General features: G+C 50.0%; 1 protein-coding gene across 1 annotated transcript in view; it reads right to left on the reverse strand.

Annotated features, from left to right (window-relative positions):
• The window catches only part of LOC139410261 (receptor tyrosine kinase-like orphan receptor 1), a 294716-nt gene that overhangs the window by 125747 nt on the left and 150506 nt on the right, over positions 1–18463 (reverse strand). The window contains exon 2 of the mRNA XM_071155734.1: positions 3221–3277. Coding sequence (XP_071011835.1) covers positions 3221–3277 — 57 coding nt within the window. The remainder of the gene's footprint in view (positions 1–3220; positions 3278–18463) is intronic.

Here is an 18463-nt window from a genome sequence, read left to right on the forward strand (position 1 = left end):
GTGTGTGTGTGTGTGTGTGTGTGTGTGTGTGTAAGCTATGATTGAAACTTATACAATCAAGATCAGCCAAACACATTAGAAGCACACTAAGTTTACAATCTCTTTGAACTCTCACTAGAATATTCCATGTTATAAACTGGGTGGTTCGAGCCCTGAATGCTGATTGGCTGACAGCCATGGTATATCAGACTGTATACCACAGATATGACAAAATTTATTTTTACTGCTCTAATTATGTTGGTAACCAGTTTATAATAGCAATAAGGTACCTCGGGGGTTCCTGGTATATGGCTAATATACCATGGCTAATGGCTGTATGCAGGCACTCAGCATTGCCTCGTGCAAAAACAGCCCTTAGCCGTGGTATATTGGCCATATACCACACCCCCTTATTGCGTAACTGTAACCGTGTGGGTGATACAGAGCTGTTATAATATCTGTCTTCCTCACCACACCAGTGTCATACTGCACTATACAGTCTATCGCCTGCCAACTCCACCTCACTACAAGGTGTGGAAAACCCAGTGACATACATAAATATATACACTGAGTGTACAAAACATTAAGAACACCTTCCTAATATTTAGTTGCTCAGAACAGCCTTGTCGGGGCATGGACTCTACAAGGTGTCGAAAGCATTCCATAGGGATGCTGGTCCATGTTGACTCCAAAGTGTTTCCACAGTTGTGTCAAGTTGTCTTTTGAGTGGTGAACCATTCTTGACACACACGGGAAACTGTTGAGCGTGAAAAATCCAGCAGCGTTGCAGTTCTTGACACAAAACGGTGCACCTGATACCTACTACCATGTCCCGTTCAAAGGCACTTCAATCTTTTGTCTTGCCCATTCACCCTCTGAATGACACACATACACAATCCATGTCTCAATTATCTCAAGGCTTAAGAATCCTTCTTTAACCTGTTTCCTCCTCTTCATCTACAGCGATTTGATTGGATTTAACAGGTGACATCAATAAGGGATCATAGCTTTCACCTGGACTCACCTGGTCAGTCTATGTCATGGAAAGAGCAGGTGTTCATAATGTTGTTTGGTACACTCAGTCTATTGGAAAACCCCAGGAAGTAAACTCAGGTTTATGTAGCTGTAAACTAACATCAGACAACCACAATATGAATCTATTTCACAATGATGACATTGTTCCAGTGGAGCATGCAGAGAGACCCGGCTGCTTTCATAGGACCTGAATGCTGTGTGCTCGACGAATCAAAACCAACCCTGCCTCTAGACACAACACTGGCCAATCAGCATCCTTCCATCAGATAACAGAGACATATGTTAGCTAGCTAGCCACTGTGTTGTAGGCTAAAAATAGTGGAGTGGAAGGATGCTGAGATACAAACAGTACAGGACTCCTTCTGCAGTGGCATGAATACAATCTTAGCCTCTGTGTTGAAGGAATAGTGGAGTTGAACAGCTGATATACATAAACAAACAACACAGGATTCCAGTGTTGTTGGTCCTGGGCCAGAGTGCATGGAGTACAACATTTCACATAACTGGCCAAATAATCAGCATCACAGCTAATGCCGTAACAAGTCCACCCATTGGTTGGTCTTATCGTCATCACAGTAACAAATCCACCTATTGGTTGGTCTTATCGTCATCACAGTAACAAATCCACCTATTGGTTGGTCTTATCGTCATCACAGTAACACATCCACCTATTGGTTGGTCTTATCGTCATCACAGTAACAAATCCACCCATTGGTTGGTCTTATCGTCATCACAGTAACAAATCCACCTATTGGTTGGTCTTATCGTCATCACAGTAACAAATCCACCCATTGGTTGGTCTAATCGTCATCACAGTAACAAATCCACCCATTGGTTGGTCTTATTGTCATCACAGTAACAAATCCACCCATTGGTTGGTCTTATCGTCATCACAGTAACAAATCCACCTATTGGTTGGTCTTATCGTCATCACAGTAACAAATCCACCCATTGGTTGGTCTTATCGTCAACACAGTAACAAATCCACCTATTGGTTGGTCTTATCGTCAACACAGTAACAAATCCACCTATTGGTTGGTCTTATCGTCATCACAGTAACAAATCCACCCATTGGTTGGTCTTATCGTCATCACAGTAACAAATCCACCTATTGGTTGGTCTTATCGTCATCACAGTAACAAATCCACCTATTGGTTGGTCTTATCGTCATCACAGTAACAAATCCACCTATTGGTTGGTCTTATCGTCAACACAGTAACAAGTCCACCCACTGGTTCTTCTTAATCCCATCCACATCTCTATCTGGGAGGTCACAACGGTATCCTTCTAAAAGGTTTATCTTTGTTTGTTTGTTTTAACTGTCTGTCTGTCTGTCTGTCTGTCTGTCTGTGTACACCACTGTGTGTGTGTGTCATAGTTTTTTGTGTACTTCATTTTGTGTCTGTGTGTACACCATTGTGTTTGTGTGTACATCATTGTGTTTGTGTGTACATCATTGTGTGTTTGTGTGTACATCATTGTGTTTGTGTGTACATCATTGTGTTTGTGTGTACACCATTGTGTTTTTGTGTGTACATCATTGTGTTTGTGTGTACATCATTGTGTTTGTGTGTACACCATTGTGTGTTTGTGTGTACATCCTTGTGTTTGTGTGTACATCATTGTGTTTGTGTGTACATCATTGTGTTTGTGTGTACATCATTGTGTTTGTGTGTACACCATTGTGTTTTTGTGTGTACATCATTGTGTTTGTGTGTACATCATTGTGTTTGTGTGTACATCATTGTGTTTGTGTGTACATTATTGTGTTTGTGTGTACATCATTGTGTTTGTGTGTACACCATTGTGTGTTTGTGAGTACATCATTGTGTTTGTGTGTACATCATTGTGTTTGTGTGTACACCATTGTGTATTTGTGTACATCATTGTGTTTGTGTGTACACCATTGTGTGTTTGTGAGTACATCATTGTGTTTGTGTGTACATCATTGTGTTTGTGTGTACATCATTGTGTTTGTGTGTACACCATTGTGTTTGTGTGTACACCATTGTGTGTTTGTGAGTACATCATTGTGTTTGTGAGTACATCATTGTGTTTGTGTGTACATCATTGTGTTTGTGTGTACATCATTGTGTTTGTGTGTACATCATTGTGTTTGTGTGTACATCATTGTGTTTGTGAGTACATCATTGTGTTTGTGTGTACATCATTGTGTTTGCTGTCTGTTAGACATGTTATCTCTCACCTGAGCTGTTCCAAGTGGAGGGGGCCACAACACTGGGGTCGTGGGGGAAATCAGACCCTGTAGACAGGAGACAGAGGAGACATCACTCTTACTGGGTTGTGCCACCATCAAGACATACACATTGACAGGGAGAAAAGTGGGGTTTTACATTTAAGAAGAAAATATCAAATGAGTAATGACAGTTCATCTATGAGTAATAATAATAATAATAATGATGATGATGTTATTACTGAAGACCTGAGGGCAGTAGTATCAGACAGGTAACATCATGGAGTTATTAATACCTGACCACAGCAGCTCTCCTCTCTGCCTGCATCCTAAATGGCACTATTTTCCCTACATAGTGCACTACTTTTGACCAGGGCCCTTTTCAAAAGTAGTGCGCTACTGTGTATAGGGAATAGGGTGCCATTTGTGATGCAGACTCTGTTTCATAACCAGAGATGAGACAGGCAGAAGGAACTATTCACATCTGTCCAATCTAATATCTCTGCACGCGACACAGTTGGAGGCTGGAGCTGTGTAGGGGTAGAAACTATTATAATGAGTCTCCCTCTGACCGACTGGTGAGACTGTCAACAAATTCACAACCTGTATCTCTCTGATTCTCTCTGTCCAAGCTCTTCTCTCTCTCTCTCGTTTTCTCCTTCTCTCTGTGTCTCTCTGTGAAGTAGCTAGTTCCCATGCACAGCAATGCCTGAGTGAGTGTGTTTAATGGGGCAGGCTCCCACAGCCTCTCTGCAGGTTGCTGTGCTTGTTTAACATTACGAATGGACAGAGTGCTGACAGACAGAGAGACAGACAGACATGGGCCTTCTCTGTCACAGACGTAGGCTCTACTGTAAGTAGCCTTACTGGAGCCACCCCCCACCCCTGCTCACCGGAACCTTTCAAACTGACCCAAAGTGTCATGGCAGTGAGAGGGGCGTGGCAGTGAGAGGGGCGTGGCAGTGAGAGAGCTGTGGCAGTAAGAGGGCCATGGCAGTGAGAGGGCCATGGCAGTAAGAGGGCCATGGCAGTGAGAGGGGCGTGGCAGTGAGAGGGCCATGGCAGTAAGAGGGGCGTGGCAGTGAGAGGGCCGTGGCTGTGAGAGGGCCGTGGCAGTGAGAGGTGCGTGGCAGTGAGTGGGGCGTGGCAGTGAGAGGGCCGTGGCAGTGAGAGGGGCGTGGCAGTGAGAGGGCCATGGCAGTGAGAGGGGCGTGGCAGTGAGAGCCATGGCAGTGAGAGGGGCGTGGCAGTGAGAGGGCCATGGCAGTGAGAGGGGCGTGGCAGTGATAGGGCTGTGGCAGTAAGAGGGGCGTGGCAGTAAGAGGGGTGTGGCAGTAAGAGGGGCGTGGCAGTAAGAGGGGCGTGGCAGTAAGAGGGCCGTGGCAGTAAGAGGGGTGTGGCAGTGAGATGGGCGTGGCAGTGAGAGGGCCATGGCAGTGAGAGGGGCGTGGCAGTAAGAGTGCCATGGCAGTGAGAGGGCCATGGCAGTGAGAGGGGCGTGGCAGTGAGAGCCATGGCAGTGAGAGGGGCGTGGCAGTGAGAGGGCCATGGCAGTGAGAGGGGCGTGGCAGTGATAGGGCTGTGGCAGTAAGAGGGGCGTGGCAGTAAGAGGGGTGTGGCAGTAAGAGGGGCGTGGCAGTAAGAGGGGCGTGGCAGTAAGAGGGCCGTGGCAGTAAGAGGGGTGTGGCAGTGAGAGGGGCGTGGCAGTGAGAGGGCCATGGCAGTGAGAGGGGCGTGGCAGTAAGAGTGCCATGGCAGTGAGAAGGCCACGGCAGTGAGAGGGGCGTGGCAGTGAGAGGGCCATGGCAGTGAGAGGGGCGTGGCAGTGAGAGGTGCGTGGCAGTGAGAGTGCCGTGGCAGTGATAGGGCTGTGGCAGTAAGAGGGGCGTGGCAGTAAGAGGGGCGTGGCAGTAAGAGGGGCGTGGCAGTAAGAGGGCCGTGGCAGTAAGAGGGCCGTGGCAGTGAGAGGGGTGTGGCAGTGAGAGGGGCGTGGCAGTGAGAGGGCCAATTGCAGTGAGAGGGGAGTGGCAGTAAGAGGGCCATGGTAGTGAGAAGGCCACGGCAGTGAGAGGGGCGTGGCAGTGAGAGGGCCATGGCAGTAAGAGGGGCGTGGCAGTAAGAGGGTCATGGCAGTGAGAGGGCCGTGGCAGTGAGAGGGCCGTGGCAGTGAGAAGGCCCCGGCAGTGAGAGGGGCGTGGCAGTGAGAGGGCCATGGCAGTGAGAGGGCCATGGCAGTGAGAGGGGCGTGGCAGTAAGAGGGGCGTGGCAGTGAGAGGGGCGTGGCAGTAGGAGGAGCATGGCAGTAAGAGGAGCATGGCAGTAAGAGGAGCATGGCAGTGAGAGGGGCGTGGCAGTAAGAGGGGCGTGGCAGTAAGAGGGCCGTGGCAGTGAGAAGGCCATGGCAGTGAGAAGGCCATGGCAGTAAGAGGGGCGTGGCAGTAAGAGGGCCGTGGCAGTGAGAAGGCCATGGCAGTGAGAAGGGCGTAGCAGAGAGTGAGGCAGTAGTAGACTAGAGGACCTGTGAGAGCTGTGTTGGAATGGACTGGGAGGTGTTAATGGGTGATAATGTGCGGTTCAACGCGAGGCGTGTTGGGAGGGAGTAACGAGCGCGGTGCAGCTCAGAGTAGTGTCAGGAATCTAGCCTGGGTTAATGAGGCTGAATGGTGTAGGCCAGCTGCACCTGTCACTGTGGCAGCCAGACAGGCAGGCTGATGAGGCTCTGCTCTTACATTAACATGGCTGTAAACAACATGCTGGTATTATAATCAAGTGTATTTCATAACATAACAATTAGTGTTGGTGGAATGTTTTGGCACACTGATTCATACTTGTGGGTGATGTTGATGATGACACTGCTGAATGTGGCTGTGGAACTCTAGAGAGGGTTCTATTTCCTCTAAGCTGTGGAACTCTAGGGAGGGTTCTATTTCCTCTAGGCTGTGGAACTCTAGGCTAGGGAGGGTTCTATTTCCTCTAGGCTGTGGAACTCTAGGGAGGGTTCTATTTCCTCTAGGCTGTGGAACTCTAGGCTAGGGAGGGTTCTATTTCCTCTAGGCTGTGGAACTCTAGGCTAGGGAGGGTTATATTTCCTCTAAGCTGTGGAACTCTAGGCTAGGGAGGGTTCTATTTCCTCTAGGCTGTGGAACTCTAGGGAGGGTTCTATTTCCTCTAGGCTGTGGAACTCTAGGCTAGGGAGGGTTCTATTTCCTCTAGGCTGTGGAACTCTAGGGAGGGTTCTATTTCCTCTAGGCTGTGGAACTCTAGGCTAGGGAGGGTTCTATTTCCTCTAGGCTGTGGAACTCTAGGCTAGGGAGGGTTATATTTCCTCTAAGCTGTGGAACTCTAGGGAGGGTTCTATTTCCTCTAGGCTGTGGAACTCTAGGCTAGGGAGGGTTCTATTTCCTCTAGGCTGTGGAACTCTAGGGAGGGTTCTATTTCCTCTAGGCTGTGGAACTCTAGGCTAGGGAGGGTTCTATTTCCTCTAGGCTGTGGAACTCTAGGGAGGGTTCTATTTACTCTAGGCTGTGGAACTCTAGGGAGGGTTATATTTCCTGGCTGTGGCTGAGACCTCAATCTAAACTACAAACAGTCTCATGAGCTATAACGTAGCCTAGTTTTTATGATGTAATCATAGTAAGAAAAACACAGGAGGTGGAAATGGGAGAGAGGAGAGAAGAAAGGAGAGGGAAAAAGGAAATAGGAGAGAGAAGTGTGACGGCCCGCTGGCTCTCCTAACACAATGAAGCCACTGAAGTGGAGCCAGGTGAGGACCCTACAGAGGAAGTGGAGCCAGGTGAGGACCCTACAGAGGAAGTGGAGCCAGGTGAGGACCCTACAGAGGAAGTGGAGCCAGGTGAGGACCCTACAGAGTAAGTGGAGCCAGGTGAGGACCCTACAGAGGAAGTGGAGCCAGGTGAGGACCCTACAGAGGAAGTGGAGCCAGGTGAGGACCCTATAGAGGAAGTGGCTAGTTGAGGACCCTACAGAGGAAATAGAGCCAGGTGAGGACCCTACAAATGAAGTGGAGCCATGTGAGGACCTTACAGAGGAAGCGGAGGAAGGTGAAGACCCTACAATGGAAGTGGAGCCAGCTGAGGACCCTATAGAGGAAGTGGAGCCAGTTGAGGACCATAAAGAGGAAGTGGAGTCAGGTGGGGACACTACAGAGGAAGTAGAGCCCGGTGAGGACCCTACAGAGGAAGTGGAGGCAGGTGAGTGCCCTACAGAGGAAGTGGATCCATGTGAGGACCTTACAGAGGTGGTGGAGTCAGGTGGGGACCCTGCAGAAGAAGTGGAGTCAGGTGAGGACCCTACAGAGGAAGTGGAGCCAGGTGAGGACCCTACAGAGGAAGTGGAGTCAGGTGAGGACCCTACAGAGGAAGTGGAGCCAGGTGAGGACCCTATAGAGGAAGTGGAGCCAGATGAGGACCCTACAGAGGAAGTGGAGCCAGGTGAGGACCCTACAGAGGAAGTGGAGCCAGGTGAGGACCCTACAAATGAAGTGGAGCCATGTGAGGACCTTACAGAGGAAGCGGAGGAAGGTGAAGACCCTACAATGGAAGTGGAGCCAGCTGAGGACCCTATAGAGGAAGTGGAGCCAGTTGAGGACCATAAAGAGGAAGTGGAGTCAGGTGGGGACACTACAGAGGAAGTAGAGCCCGGTGAGGACCCTACAGAGGAAGTGGATTCAGGTGAGGACCCTACAGAGGAAGTGGAGCCAGGTAAGGACCCTACAGAGGAAGTGGATCCATGTGAGGACCCTAAAGAGGAAGTGGAGGCAGGTGAGTGCCCTACAGAGGAAGTGGATCCATGTGAGGACCTTACAGAGGTGGTGGAGTCAGGTGGGGACCCTGCAGAAGAAGTGGAGTCAGGTGAGGACCCTACAGAGGAAGTGGAGCCAGGTGAGGACCCTACAGAGGAAGTGGAGTCAGGTGAGGACCCTACAGAGGAAGTGGAGCCAGGTGAGGACCCTATAGAGGAAGTGGAGCCAGATGAGGACCCTACAGAGGAAGTGGAGCCAGGTGAGGACCCTACAGAGGAAGTGGAGCCAGGTGAGGACCCTACAGAGGAAGTGGAGCCAGGTGAGGACCCTACAGAGGAAGTGGAGCCAGGTGAGGACCCTGCAGAGAAAGCGGAGTCAGGTAAGGACCCTACAGAGGAAGTGGAGCCAGGTGAGGACCCTACAGAGGAAGTGGAGCCAGGTGAGGACCCTACAGAGAAAGTGGAGCCAGATGAGGACCCTACAGAGGAAGTGGAGCCAGGTGAGGACCCTACAGAGGAAGTGGAGTCAGGTGAGGACCCTACAAAGGAAGTGGAGCCAGGTGAGGACCCTACAAAGGAAGTGGAGCCAGGTGAGGACCCTATAGAGGAAGTGGAGCCAGATGAGGACCCTACAGAGGAAGTGGAGCCAGGTGAGGACCCTACAGAGGAAGTGGAGCCAGGTGAGGACCCTACAGAGGAAGTGGCGCCAGGTGAGGACCCTACAGAGGAAGTGGAGCCAGGTGAGGACCCTGCAGAGAAAGCGGAGTCAGGTGAGGACCCTACAGATGAAGTGGAGCCAGGTGAGGACCCTACAGAGGAAGTGGAGCCAGGTGAGGACCCTACAGAGGAAGTGGAGCCCGGTGAGGACCCTGCAGAGGAAGTGGACATGGAGAGAAGAGAAGAAAGGAGATAAGATGGAAGAAAGAGGAGAGGGGGTAGTTAGGTGTACTGTAGAGGATTCTGTTTCAAGAACTATCTCGTCCGGTCAGTTGGTCCCGGGGAATATCAACACAGATGAGAGGCCCTGTTTTCCCTCCTCACATCTGCAAGCTAACCCAACCCGAACCCCGTCATTACACAATCAAGGAATATCTGGGAAATTGCAGGGTAATTTGGAGATTAGCATTCTAATGTTTCCCAGCAACAAAGGGTTGGTTTTATTAGAGCCATTTGTTAATGAAGGCCTAAAAATAGGGCCTGGTTAGAGCTGGTCACAGTGGCTGGTCCTGGGTCTGCAGAGATGAAACAGAAAAGAATGTCCGGTCAGGAAACAAAGGAAACAGCTGACTCTGGTTCTGTGGTTCTGTTGTTACTGCAGGGTTGGCATTGTAGAGCAGGAGCTACGTACACATACGCACACAACCTCGACATTAATATATGACTCACATACAAACATGGCGCACACACTCAAACAGGTATGCACGCACACAGAAGCATACACACACATACAGTACACACACACAAGCACACACACACGCACACACAGACTTCTGGAATCAGATTGATTAAATTAGGGAAACGATAAGGAAAAGTTAATAGATGTGCATTCCTTTTCTTCTCAGTGGATTTGATGTGTGCTGGAAGAAGAAACAATGATATATTGTATACGGTGAAATAAACTGCAATTGTAGCACATTTGGATTTGGATGATGTGAGAGATATGAAAGATATGTTAGTTAAGCTTCCTCTTGGACTCTGCAGCAGTGATCTCTCTTCAAACAGGCTACCACCTCACATCAGAGCATCGCGTCATCCAGATCTCACTTCAAACAGGCTACCACCTCACATCAGAGCATCGCGTCATCCAGATCTCTCTTCGTGTCTGATCCCTCCAGCTGTATTTACATAATGATAATAAAATCACAAAGCGACTTGAGCTTATTCTATAAAAATATTTTCTTCAGATTTTACGCAGCTCAACTGTGAAAGCACCACATGTGATGTGGTAACAAGTGGATCAGAGGTGACTTAAACTCCGGCCAGACAGAGAGCCGGCCAAGGGCGGAATAGAGGAATACAATAAAATCCAAAATGTTCAATTTGAGTGGCGGATATGCATGTCGGCTAATATTACCGTATGATTTGGGTCTCATCCCACTGGGCAAAAACTGGTTGAAACAATGTTGTTTCCACATCATTTAAATCCAAAAAGTCTATGTAATGACGTTGAATCAATGTGGGGAGACATAAGTGCATTTCGGGGGGTTTTAACCTAAATCCAATGACTTGGTGAAATGTTTTGTAGATTTCACGTTGAATTCCCATTAATTAACAACTCAACCAATGGAAATCAAAACTCGATGTTGAACTGAGTCTGTGGGATGTCCTTTATGCAGTCCTTTATGCAGTGTGTGTATGTGTAATTGCGTGTGTGTGCACGCGCGTGTGTGTGCGTGCGTCAGTGTGTGTGGTTGATGAATCAGCTCTCCTACATTATCATTAAGGGATCCTAGATTTCCCTTCCCTCATATTTGCTGAAGAACGTAACTATTAGATTGAGGGGTATCCCATAAAAGCCAAGAAAAATAACAAACCAACATCTTAACTGGCTATCAGTTTTTCAAATTAGAAGTTGGGGAGGATCTGTACTGTTGATCCGGTGTTATATTGGAATATTCCATATTTCCCCTCTCCATCCATGTCTTCTCTCTCTGCGCTGCATGGTTCCCTGCAGGAGAGTCTAAACACTTCTCTGGAACTCGAGACATGTTTGGAGGGGCGTGAGACATGTTTGGAGGGGCGTGAGACATGTTTGGAGGGGCGTGAGACATGTTTGGAGGGGTGTGTGACATGTTTTCAGGGGCGTGAGACATGTTTGGAGGGGTGTGTGTGACATATTTTCAGGGTTGTGAGACATGTTTAGAGGGCTGTGAGACATGTTTAGAGGGCTGTGTGACATGTTTAGAGGGCTGTGAGACATGTTTAGAGGGCTGTGAGACATGTTTAGAGGGCTGTGAGACATGTTTGGAGGGGCGTGAGACATGTTTGGAGGGGTGTGAGACATGTTTGGAGGGGCGTGAGACATGTTTGGAGGGGAGTGAGACATGTTTGGAGGGGCGTGAGACATGTTTGGAGGGGTGTGAGACATGTTTGGAGGGGCGTGAGACATGTTTGGAGGGGCGTGAGACATGTTTGGAGGGGCGTGAGACATTTTTGGAGGGGCGTGAGACATGTTTGGAGGGGCGTGAGACATGTTTGGAGGGGCGTGAGACATGTTTGGAGGGGCGTGAGACATGTTTGGAGGGGCGTGAGACATGTTTGGAGGGGCGTGAGACATGTTTGGAGGGGTGTGAGACATGTTTGGAGGGGCGTGAGACATGTTTGGAGGGGCGTGAGACATGTTTGGAGGGGTGTGAGACATGTTTGGAGGGGCGTGAGACATGTTTGGAGGGGTGTGAGACATGTTTGGAGGGGCGTGAGACATGTTTGGAGGGGTGTGAGACGTTTGGAGGGGGCGTGAGACATGTTTGGAGGTGTGTGAGACATGTTTGGAGGGGCGTGAGACATGTTTGGAGGGGAGTGAGACATGTTTGGAGGGGTGTGAGACATGTTTGGAGGGGCGTGAGACATGTTTGGAGGGGTGTGAGACATGTTTGGAGGGGAGTGAGACATGTTTGGAGGGGTGTGAGACATGTTTGGAGGGGCGTAAGACATGTTTGGAGGGGCGTGAGACATGTTTGGAGGGGTGTGAGACATGTTTGGAGGGGCGTGAGACATGTTTGGAGGGGTGTGAGACGTTTGGAGGGGGCGTGAGACATGTTTGGAGGGGTGTGAGACATGTTTGGAGGGGCGTGAGACATGTTTTCAGGGGCGTGAGACATGTTTGGAGGGGCGTGAGACATGTTTGGAGGGGCGTGAGACATGTTTGGAAGGGTGTGAGACATGTTTAGAGGGCTGTGAGATATGTTTGGAGGGGCATGTGACATGTTTGGAGGGGCGTGAGACATGTTTTGAGGGGCGTGAGACATGTTTGGAGGGGTGTGTGACATGTTTTCAGGGGTGTGTGACATGTTTTCAGGGGTGTGAGACATGTTTGAAGGGGTGTGTGTGACATGTTTTCAGGGTTGTGAGACATGTTTAGAGGGCTGTGAGACATGTTTGCAGGGGTGTGAGACATGTTTGGAGGGGTGTGAGACATGTTTACAGGGCTGTGAGACATGTTTAGAGGGCTGTGAGACATGTTTAGAGGGCTGTGAGACATGTTTAGAGGGCTGTGTGACATGTTTAGAGGGCTGTGTGACATGTTTAGAGGGCTGTGAGACATGTTTAGAGGGCTGTGAGGCATGTTTTCAGGGGCGTGAGACATGTTTGGAGGGGCGTGAGACATGGTTGGAGTGGCTGTGAGACATGTTTGGAGGGGCGTGAGACATGTTTGGAGGGGCGTGAGACATGTTTGGAGGGCTGTGAGACATGTTTGAAGGGGCGTGAGACATGTTTGGAGGGGCGTGAGACATGTTTGGAGGGGCGTGAGACATGTTTGGAGGGGCGTGAGACATGTTTGGAGGGGTGTGAGACATGTTTGGAGGGCTGTGAGACATGTTTGAAGGGGCGTGAGACATGTTTGGAGGGGCGTGAGACATGTTTGGAGGGGCGTGAGACATGTTTGGAGGGGCGTGAGACATGTTTGGAGGGGTGTGAGACATGTTTGGAGGGGCGTGAGACATGTTTTCAGGGGCGTGAGACATGTTTGGAGGGGCGTGAGACATGTTTGGAGGGGTGTGAGACATGTTTGGAGGGGCGTGAGACATGTTTGGAGGGGTGTGAGACATGTTTGGAGGGGCGTGAGACATGTTTGGAGGGGCGTGAGACATGTTTGGAGGGGAGTGAGACATGTTTGGAGGGGCGTGAGACATGTTTGGAGGGGTGTGTGACATGTTTTCAGGGGTGTGTGACATGTTTTCAGGGGTGTGAGACATGTTTGGAGGGGTGTGTGTGACATATTTTCAGGGTTGTGAGACATGTTTAGAGGGCTGTGAGACATGTTTAGAGGGCTGTGAGACATGTTTAGAGGGCTGTGTGACATGTTTAGAGGGCTGTGAGACATGTTTAGAGGGCTGTGAGACATGTTTAGAGGGCTGTGAGACATGTTTGGAGGGGCATGAGACATGTTTGGAGGGGTGTGTGTGACATTTTGAGTGTTGTGAGACATGTTTAGAGGGCTGTGAGACATGTTTGGAGGGCTGTGAGACATGTTTAGAGGGCTGTGAGACATGTTTAGAGGGCTGTGAGACATGTTTAGAGGGCTGTGTGACATGTTTGGAGGGCTGTGTGACATGTTTGGAGGGCTGTGAGACATGTTTAGAGGGCTGTGTGACATGTTTAGAGGGATGTGTGACATGTTTAGAGGGCTGTGTGACATGTTTAGAGGGCTGTGAGACATGTTTAGAGGGCTGTTAGACATGTTTAGAGGGCTGTGAGACATGTTTGGAGGGGCGTGAGACATGTTTGGAGGGGTGTGAGACATGTTTGGAGGGGCGTGAGACATGTTTGGAGGGGCGTGAGACATGTTTGGAGGGGCGTGAGACATGTTTTCAGGGGCGTGAGACATGTTTGGAGGGGCGTGAGACATGTTTGGAGGGGCGTGAGACATGTTTGGAGGGGCGTGAGACATGTTTGGAGGGGCGTGAGACATGTTGGAGGGGTGTGAGACATGTTTGGAGGGGTGTGAGACATGTTTGGAGGGGCGTGAGACATGTTTGGAGGGGCGTGAGACATGTTTGGAGGGGTGTGTGACATGTTTTCAGGGGTGTGTGACATGTTTTCAGGGGTGTGAGACATGTTTGGAGGGGTGTGTGTGACATATTTTCAGGGTTGTGAGACATGTTTAGAGGGCTGTGAGACATGTTTAGAGGGCTGTGAGACATGTTTAGAGGGCTGTGTGACATGTTTAGAGGGCTGTGAGACATGTTTAGAGGGCTGTGAGACATGTTTAGAGGGCTGTGAGACATGTTTGGAGGGGCGTGAGACATGTTTGGAGGGGTGTGTGTGACATATTTTGAGTGTTGTGAGACATGTTTAGAGGGCTGTGAGACATGTTTGGAGGGCTGTGAGACATGTTTAGAGGGCTGTGAGACATGTTTAGAGTGCTGTGAGACATGTTTAGAGGGCTGTGTGACATGTTTGGAGGGCTGTGTGACATGTTTAGAGGGCTGTGAGACATGTTTAGAGGGCTGTGTGACATGTTTAGAGGGACGTGTGACATGTTTAGAGGGCTGTGTGACATGTTTAGAGGGCTGTGAGACATGTTTAGAGGGCTGTGAGACATGTTTAGAGGGCTGTGAGACATGTTTGGAGGGGCGTGAGACATGTTTGGAGGGGTGTGAGACATGTTTGGAGGGGCGTGAGACATGTTTGGAGGGGCGTGAGACATGTTTGGAGGGGCGTGAGACATGTTTTCAGGGGCGTGAGACATGTTTGGAGGGGCGTGAGACATGTTTGGAGGGGCGTGAGACATGTTTGGAGGGGCGTGAGACATGTTTGGAGGGGCGTGAGACATGTTGGAGGGGTGTGAGACATGTTTGGAGGGGTGTGAGACATGTTTGGAGGGGCGTGAGACATGTTTGGAGGGGCGTGAGACATGTTTGGAGGGGTGTGAGACATGTTTGGAGGGGTGTGAGATATGTTTGGAGGGGCGTGAGACATGTTTGAGGGGTGTGAGACATGTTTGGAGGGGTGTGAGACATGTTTGGAGGGGCATGTGACATGTTTGGAGGGGTGTGAGACATGTTTGGAGGGGCGTGAGATATGTTTGGAGGGGCGTGAGATATGTTTGGAAGGGCATGTGACATGTTTGGAGGGGCGTGAGACATGTTTGGAGTGGCTGTGAGACATGTTTGGAGGGGCGTGAGATATGTTTGGAGGGGCGTGTGACATGTTTGAGGGGTGTGAGACATGTTTGGAGGGGTGTGAGACATGTTTGGAGGGGCATGTGACATGTTTGGAGGGGTGTGAGACATGTTTGGAGGGGCGTGAGATATGTTTGGAGGGGCGTGAGATATGTTTGGAGGGGCATGTGACATGTTTGGAGGGGCGTGAGACATGTTTGGAGTGGCTGTGAGACATGTTTGGAGGGGTGTGAGATATGTTTGGAGGGGCGTGTGACATGTTTGAGGGGTGTGAGACATGTTTGGAGGGGTGTGAGACATGTTTGGAGGGGCATGTGACATGTTTGGAGGGGTGTGAGACATGTTTGGAGGGGCGTGAGATATGTTTGGAGGGGCGTGAGATATGTTTGGAGGGGCATGTGACATGTTTGGAGGGGCGTGAGACATGTTTGGAGTGGCTGTGAGACATGTTTGGAGGGGCGTGAGACATGTTTGGAGGGGAGTGAGACATGTTTGGAGGGGCGTGAGACATGTTTGGAGGGGTGTGTGACATGTTTTCAGGGGTGTGTGACATGTTTTCAGGGGTGTGAGACATGTTTGGAGGGGTGTGTGTGACATATTTTCAGGGTTGTGAGACATGTTTAGAGGGCTGTGAGACATGTTTAGAGGGCTGTGAGACATGTTTAGAGGGCTGTGTGACATGTTTAGAGGGCTGTGAGACATGTTTAGAGGGCTGTGAGACATGTTTAGAGGGCTGTGAGACATGTTTGGAGGGGCATGAGACATGTTTGGAGGGGTGTGTGTGACATTTTGAGTGTTGTGAGACATGTTTAGAGGGTTGTGAGACATGTTTGGAGGGCTGTGAGACATGTTTAGAGGGCTGTGAGACATGTTTAGAGGGCTGTGAGACATGTTTAGAGGGCTGTGTGACATGTTTGGAGGGCTGTGTGACATGTTTAGAGGGCTGTGAGACATGTTTAGAGGGCTGTGTGACATGTTTAGAGGGATGTGTGACATGTTTAGAGGGCTGTGTGACATGTTTAGAGGGCTGTGAGACATGTTTAGAGGGCTGTGAGACATGTTTAGAGGGCTGTGAGACATGTTTGGAGGGGCGTGAGACATGTTGGAGGGGTGTGAGACATGTTTGGAGGGGTGTGAGACATGTTTGGAGGGGTGTGAGACATGTTTGGAGGGGCGTGAGACATGTTTGGAGGGGTGTGTGACATGTTTTCAGGGGTGTGTGACATGTTTTCAGGGGTGTGAGACATGTTTGGAGGGGTGTGTGTGACATATTTTCAGGGTTGTGAGACATGTTTAGAGGGCTGTGAGACATGTTTAGAGGGCTGTGAGACATGTTTAGAGGGCTGTGTGACATGTTTAGAGGGCTGTGAGACATGTTTAGAGGGCTGTGAGACATGTTTAGAGGGCTGTGAGACATGTTTGGAGGGGCGTGAGACATGTTTGGAGGGGTGTGTGTGACATATTTTGAGTGTTGTGAGACATGTTTAGAGGGCTGTGAGACATGTTTGGAGGGCTGTGAGACATGTTTAGAGGGCTGTGAGACATGTTTAGAGTGCTGTGAGACATGTTTAGAGGGCTGTGTGACATGTTTGGAGGGCTGTGTGACATGTTTAGAGGGCTGTGAGACATGTTTAGAGGGCTGTGTGACATGTTTAGAGGGACGTGTGACATGTTTAGAGGGCTGTGTGACATGTTTAGAGGGCTGTGAGACATGTTTAGAGGGCTGTGAGACATGTTTAGAGGGCTGTGAGACATGTTTGGAGGGGCGTGAGACATGTTTGGAGGGGTGTGAGACATGTTTGGAGGGGCGTGAGACATGTTTGGAGGGGCGTGAGACATGTTTGGAGGGGCGTGAGACAAGTTTGGAGGGGCGTGAGACATGTTTGGAGGGGCGTGAGACATGTTTGGAGGGGCGTGAGACATGTTTGGAGGGGCGTGAGACATGTTGGAGGGGTGTGAGACATGTTTGGAGGGGTGTGAGACATGTTTGGAGGGGCGTGAGACATGTTTGGAGGGGCGTGAGACATGTTTGGAGGGGTGTGAGACATGTTTGGAGGGGTGTGAGATATGTTTGGAGGGGCGTGAGACATGTTTGAGGGGTGTGAGACATGTTTGGAGGGGTGTGAGACATGTTTGGAGGGGCATGTGACATGTTTGGAGGGGTGTGAGACATGTTTGGAGGGGCGTGAGATATGTTTGGAGGGGCGTGAGATATGTTTGGAAGGGCATGTGACATGTTTGGAGGGGCGTGAGACATGTTTGGAGTGGCTGTGAGACATGTTTGGAGGGGCGTGAGATATGTTTGGAGGGGCGTGTGACATGTTTGAGGGGTGTGAGACATGTTTGGAGGGGTGTGAGACATGTTTGGAGGGGCATGTGACATGTTTGGAGGGGTGTGAGACATGTTTGGAGGGGCGTGAGATATGTTTGGAGGGGCGTGAGATATGTTTGGAGGGGCATGTGACATGTTTGGAGGGGCGTGAGACATGTTTGGAGTGGCTGTGAGACATGTTTGGAGGGGTGTGAGATATGTTTGGAGGGGCGTGTGACATGTTTGAGGGGTGTGAGACATGTTTGGAGGGGTGTGAGACATGTTTGGAGGGGCATGTGACATGTTTGGAGGGGTGTGAGACATGTTTGGAGGGGCGTGAGATATGTTTGGAGGGGCGTGAGATATGTTTGGAGGGGCATGTGACATGTTTGGAGGGGCGTGAGACATGTTTGGAGTGGCTGTGAGACATGTTTGGAGGGGCGTGAGATATGTTTGGAGGGGCGTGTGACATGTTTGAGGGGTGTGAGACATGTTTGGAGGGGTGTGAGACATGTTTGGAGGGGCATGTGACATGTTTGGAGGGGTGTGAGACATGTTTGGAGGGGCGTGAGATATGTTTGGAGGGGCGTGAGATATGTTTGGAGGGGCATGTGACATGTTTGGAGGGGCGTGAGACATGTTTGGAGGGGCGTGAGACATGTTTGGAGGGGTGTGAGACATGTTTGGAGGGGTGTGTGTGACATATTTTGAGTGTTGTGAGACATGTTTAGAGGGCTGTGAGACATGTTTGGAGGGCTGTGAGACATGTTTAGAGGGCTGTGAGACATGTTTAGAGGGCTGTGAGACACGTTTAGAGGGCTGTGTGACATGTTTAGAGGGCTGTGAGACATGTTTGGAGGGGCGTGAGACATGTTTGGAGGGGTGTGTGTGACATATTTTGAGTGTTGTGAGACATGTTTAGAGGGCTGTGAGACATGTTTGGAGGGCTGTGAGACATGTTTAGAGGGCTGTGAGACATGTTTAGAGGGCTGTGAGACATGTTTAGAGGGCTGTGTGACATGTTTGGAGGGCTGTGTGACATGTTTAGAGGGCTGTGAGACATGTTTAGAGGGCTGTGAGACATGTTTAGAGGGCTGTGAGACATGTTTGGAGGGGCGTGAGACATGTTTGGAGGGGTTTGAGACATGTTTGGAGGGGCGTGAGACATGTTTGGAGGGGCGTGAGACATGTTTGGAGGGGCGTGAGACATGTTTTCAGGGGCGTGAGACATGTTTGGAGGGGCGTGAGACATGTTTGGAGGGGCGTGAGACATGTTTGGAGGGGCGTGAGACATGTTTGGAGGGGTGTGAGACATGTTTGGAGGGCTGTGAGACATGT

This window comes from Oncorhynchus clarkii, chromosome 5 (assembly GCF_045791955.1).
Source record: "Oncorhynchus clarkii lewisi isolate Uvic-CL-2024 chromosome 5, UVic_Ocla_1.0, whole genome shotgun sequence".
Lineage (NCBI taxonomy): Eukaryota > Metazoa > Chordata > Actinopteri > Salmoniformes > Salmonidae > Oncorhynchus > Oncorhynchus clarkii.